Source organism: Rhinopithecus bieti, unplaced genomic scaffold (genome assembly GCF_001698545.2).
Source record: "Rhinopithecus bieti isolate Rb0 unplaced genomic scaffold, ASM169854v2 scaffold_75017, whole genome shotgun sequence".
In the NCBI taxonomy this organism is placed as follows: Eukaryota; Metazoa; Chordata; class Mammalia; order Primates; family Cercopithecidae; genus Rhinopithecus; species Rhinopithecus bieti.
Genome location: NW_016827593.1, coordinates 39,532 through 44,462, shown reverse-complemented (window position 1 = coordinate 44,462; position 4,931 = coordinate 39,532). Strand labels below are relative to the sequence as shown.

General features: G+C 44.8%; 1 protein-coding gene across 1 annotated transcript in view; it reads left to right on the top strand.

Moving 5' to 3' along the window:
* The window catches only part of AIFM1 (apoptosis inducing factor mitochondria associated 1), a 41,588-nt gene extending 37,451 nt beyond the window's left edge, over positions 1-4,137 (top strand). The window contains 5 exon segments of the mRNA XM_017863980.1: positions 55-197; positions 1,708-1,832; positions 3,342-3,429; positions 3,431-3,536; positions 3,875-4,137. Coding sequence (XP_017719469.1) covers positions 55-197; positions 1,708-1,832; positions 3,342-3,429; positions 3,431-3,536; positions 3,875-3,946 — 534 coding nt within the window. The 3' untranslated portion in view covers positions 3,947-4,137.
* Positions 4,138-4,931: the final 794 nt, after the last annotated feature.

Genomic DNA, 4,931 nt, shown 5'->3' with positions numbered 1-4,931 from the left:
TTTTTTTTTTTTTTTTTTTTATCATGTGTTCATGTTACGTATTTGTTTCCACAGGCAGGAGATGCTGCATGCTTCTATGATATAAAGTTGGGAAGGAGGCGGGTAGAGCACCATGATCATGCTGTTGTGAGTGGAAGATTGGCTGGAGAAAATATGACTGGAGCTGCTAAGCCGTACTGGCATCAGTCAATGTTCTGGTAATAGTGGTGTGCCTTGGGGACCCAATTGATTACAGTTCAGTATCTCTAGGACCATAACACAGAGTTATGGTTTGGTTTTATTATGAGCTAGTTAGCTTCATACAGAAGGGAAAAAAGTCCATCTCATGTCCGCACATTCTACCCTCAGGTAGCCATCTGGCAAAAGTGTCCTGGTTTTTCACCAAACTGCTCCTTTTGTAAAACATTAAAAGAGAAAAAAAAGTTATTTTAAGTGTTCTGTCTGACGTTTGTTAGATTAGGTGAATGAATGGAGATGGCACCAGCACTTCTGGCAAAATATCTCAGAGGCCAAGGTGGGCGGATCATGAGGCCAGGAGTTCGAGACCAGCCTGACCAACATGGTGAAACCCTGTCTCTACTAAAAATACAAAAATTAGCCTGGCATTGTGACGCACACCTGTAATCCCAGCTACTCGGTAGGCTGAGGCAGGAGAATTGCTTGGACCCGGGAGGTGGAGGTTGCAGTGAGCCGAGATCACACCACTGCACTCTGGCCTGGGCAATAGAGCGAGACTCCGTCTCAAAAAAAAAAGAATGTCAGAAAGCATTCCAGTCCTAAAAGATGAAGGCTGGTCTGGTGTGGTTGCTCATGCCTCTAATCCCAGCACTTTGGGAGACCGAGGCTGGGGGATTGCTTGAGCCCAGAAGTTCGAGACCAACCTGGGCAACATACCAAGAGCTCGTCTGAATTTTTTAAATAAAAACGTTTTAAAAGCTAAAGAAAAGAAAAGTGGAGGCTAAGGGGAAATACCGTAGGTTAATGAAACCATAAAACATCTCAAATTCTGAATTCTATAAATGTGGAACACTCTTTAAAGCTTCAAAAAGGGAATTTCAAGACGAAAGTAGTGAATAGCAAAAGTGGGGACCTCATCACTTTTCAAATGTGGCATGGGATAAAAGCATGAATAAATTGAAGAACATTTCAATCACTGCATGGATATGTGATCGTGTGTAATGGCTTTTTAAGGAAAAGTCAAAGCTGTTAGGGTTAATCTTACTTTCTCATGGTCATCCCTAGATGCTCTAGCAACAGCAGATCAGTTTGGCGTCTCGTGATATGCATACTGAGTTCTTTGGTTAGCATAAGAGTGTGGTGTTGGTCAGGCACAGTGGCTCACGTCTGTAATCCCTGCACTCTGGGAGGCCAAGGCGGGCAGATTACTTGAGGTCAGGAGTTCAAGACCAGCCTGGCCAACATGGTAAAATCCCGTCTGTACTAAAAATACAAAAATTAGCCAGGTGTGATAGTGGATGCCTGTAATCCCAGCTACTCAGGAGGCTGAGGCTGGAGAATCACTTGAACCCAGGAGGCAGAGGTTGCAATGAGCTGAGTTCTCACCATTGCACTCCAGCCTGGGTGACAAGCGAAACTCCGTCTCAGGGAAAAAAAAAAGAAAAAAAAAAGTGCATTGTCGTGGTGAATATGTGCTACCGTGTCATTCCTTACAGTCCCTTGACAGAACACCCTCTTCTCTCTTGTTAGGAGTGATTTGGGCCCCGACGTTGGCTATGAAGCTATTGGTCTTGTGGACAGTAGTTTGCCCACAGTTGGTGTTTTTGCAAAAGCAACTGCACAAGACAACCCCAAATCTGCCACAGAGCAGTCAGGTAAGGAAGCCCCAGCACTCCTCTTAGAGAGTGTTGAGAAGCAGTGGTCCACATTCTCCTGAACAAGGGGTTTCTGTATTGGCCAGCGGGGGATGTCAGTGAAAGCCTCTCTTCATGTTGTGCTTTAAAAGAAACCAAACCTCAAGTCCTCACTCTTTAGTGGTCTGAGATTTGGCAAAATCAGGTATCCTGGGCAAAGCATAGATTCAAATATTGTGGGTATCTGTCCTAGACAGTGGACAGTGGCTAACTCAACGACACTGTTGTTTCATTTGTCTCTGGGAAGACCTATCTAAGGAAGAAAACAAGAAAACCTGAACTTTTTAGGTTGCGTTTTTTTCTTTCTTTCAGTTGTCATTTTTATTATTTTGCTTCAGGCAGATCTCAAGAACACAGCCTGAGAGCCTTAACTTAAGACTGGCTGTCCTCCATGGGTCCTGGGCAGGGAGGAACTGGGCTGAGTAGTTCTTTAGCTGCCTCTCATTCCATTTGGCAGATCCTAGTGCCAGGTTTTCTTTAGATGGGAGGCACCTCTCTTGGAATGAACCTCTCTCCCACACACGTCTCTTTCATTAACTCCGAGACCTTATTCCTTGACCTTAGCTCAAGTTATTTAACCTCTGTGTCCTTTTGCCAGAGGTGTCTCAAGGGCAAGGTGCTCTTTAAGAAGGAGAAAGTAAGACATTATATGGATATGTAGTTCCTTTTCCTGTGTAATTCTAATGTATTCCATATTCCTTAATTGATCTCTCCTAGTAACCTAGTAAGTGGATTCATGTCACTGCTCTGTCCACTGGACAGTGTTATTTGGAGGCTAGTGGTTCTCAGAAGGCAAGGTGCCCCTTCCCATGCCACCCTTCCCTTCCCCTCTTATCTCTCTCTAGGAAGAAATGCCTTCACTATGGTTTTTCCATATGGAAGTGCCTTCTGCTTTGGCTAAAGTATCTGTCTAATAGCACTGTCCAATAGAACTTTCTGCTGCGATGAAAATGTTCCATCTCTGCTCTGTCCAGTACATTAGCCACTAGCCACATGTGGCTTTTGAGCTCATGAAACATGGTGAGTGCAGATAAGGAACTGAATTTTACATCTTACTCAGTTTGAAATGATGTTCATTTACATGGCTGTGGCTAGTGGCTACTCTATTTGGACCATGCTGCTCTAGAATATTTCTTAGAGGACAAGAACCAGCCTTCTGCAGTTTGAAGAAATCCAGATATCAGGAAATATTCATAGCATGAATTTAAAATGAGATAATAAGGGAGGGAAGTTTTGAGTCAGACTGACCCTGTGCCCAGGAGCTGGCAAGGAAGACCTTTCCTTGGCTTTGTCACTGGAGAGGGGCTGGTAAAGGCCAGGGTTTACTGAGGGGGCATAGAGAAACAAATCCTCTAGAAGTAGCTTGAAGCAGGCCTTGAAAGACTGTTGGCTTCTAGAATTTCCCAAGCTCATAATAACTGAAGTTTTGATTTTGCTTCTATGTTTATTTGTTTTGGGGGCTGGCCACAGGAACTGGTATCCGATCAGAGAGTGAGACAGAGTCCGAGGCTTCAGAAATTGCTATTCCTCCCAGCACCCCGGCAGTTCCACAGGCCCCGTCCAGGGGAGGACTATGGCAAAGGTGTCATCTTCTACCTCAGGGACAAAGTGGTCGTGGGGATTGTGCTATGGAACATCTTTAACCGAATGCCAATAGCAAGGAAGGTAGGTGCCCGTCATAACTCTTAGAGGAAGATGGGAAGTACGGCTCAGAAACACTCCTGTAACTTCATCAGGTGCCCTGAGATGCATTGTCCCCCAGGTCAAATTGTGCCTAAGCAGAACAAAGGTATAGCCTTGGCTCAGGAACATTCTTTTTCACTTGGGACTTGGCTGGGTGACCTGGGAGTTGGCAGACTGCTTGTTTGGGTTTAGCAGAGAGCTGTTCCCACAACTCCCTCCCAGTGTGATATGGGGACTGCCCCAGGTGGCCCCATTGTGTGGGCATGGCCTGAACGCACATGGAGTGAGTTAGGGACCTATTGTTACTCTCTCTCCCTCAGATCATTAAGGACGGTGAGCAGCATGAAGATCTCAATGAAGTAGCCAAACTATTTAACATTCATGAAGACTGAAGCCCCGCAGTGGAATTGGCAAACCCACTGCCACCCCGAAGGGTTGGATGGGTAAAGGAGCATTTTTTTATTCTGCAGACTTTCTCTGTGTATAAGTGTGAATGATCAAGTCCTTTGTGAATATTTTCAACTATGTAGGCAAATTCTTAATGTTCACATAGTGAAATAAATTCTGATTCTTCTAAATTAAATTTTGTTCTCTTGTCAAGGGGGCAGGTGGGTGAAGGAGGAAAGCCTATTAGAAAGCAAGCAAATTGCAGCACCCACCAAGGGCAGGATTTTTCTCAGCCACGTATTCGTGCCCTACTCCACCCGTGAAACTCCTTTCATTTCCAAACTTCCCTCATCCCTCCAGACCTCTTTGCACACACCTGCTGTGGCCTTGGCCCACAACACTCGACTCCTTTCCTCTCCTCTCAGGAAGTTCACTATCTCTGAGGACTTTCCCAGCCTTCCAAGCCTCATCCTTGTGTATATGTCTCCCTGCTAGCCCATGACTTCCTGGAAGCAGGAGCCCTGACATTAAGGCCTTGCTCACGGTTTTATCTCCAGAGCTTAGCACAGGGTCTGCTTCATAGTAAGTGCTTCATAGATCATTGTCGAATTAGTGAACAAATAAATGTATGGAATAGACTCCGTTTAACCTGGAACAACTCCTGTCCCAGAACTGGATTGGGTCCTGCCGGGGACAGAAAAGGCACTTACTACAAATCTGAGTTCCAAGACCTGGTGCTTCACAGTTAAACCTGGAGACGGACTCGTGGAAGGACCATCTTCTCTTGACTCTTCTGCCTGTAGTCCTCATGCCAGACATCTGTCCTCTCTTAAGCTCCTTTTTTCTAAAATATGCTTATGGGCATACCTCACTTTACAGATTGTTTCCTGGGAATACAATTCAGAGTTTCACAAGTCAACTCATTGTTTGGCATTTTAGATTGCTTAACTTTTAAAAATCAAATATTATTATTATTATTATTATTATTAT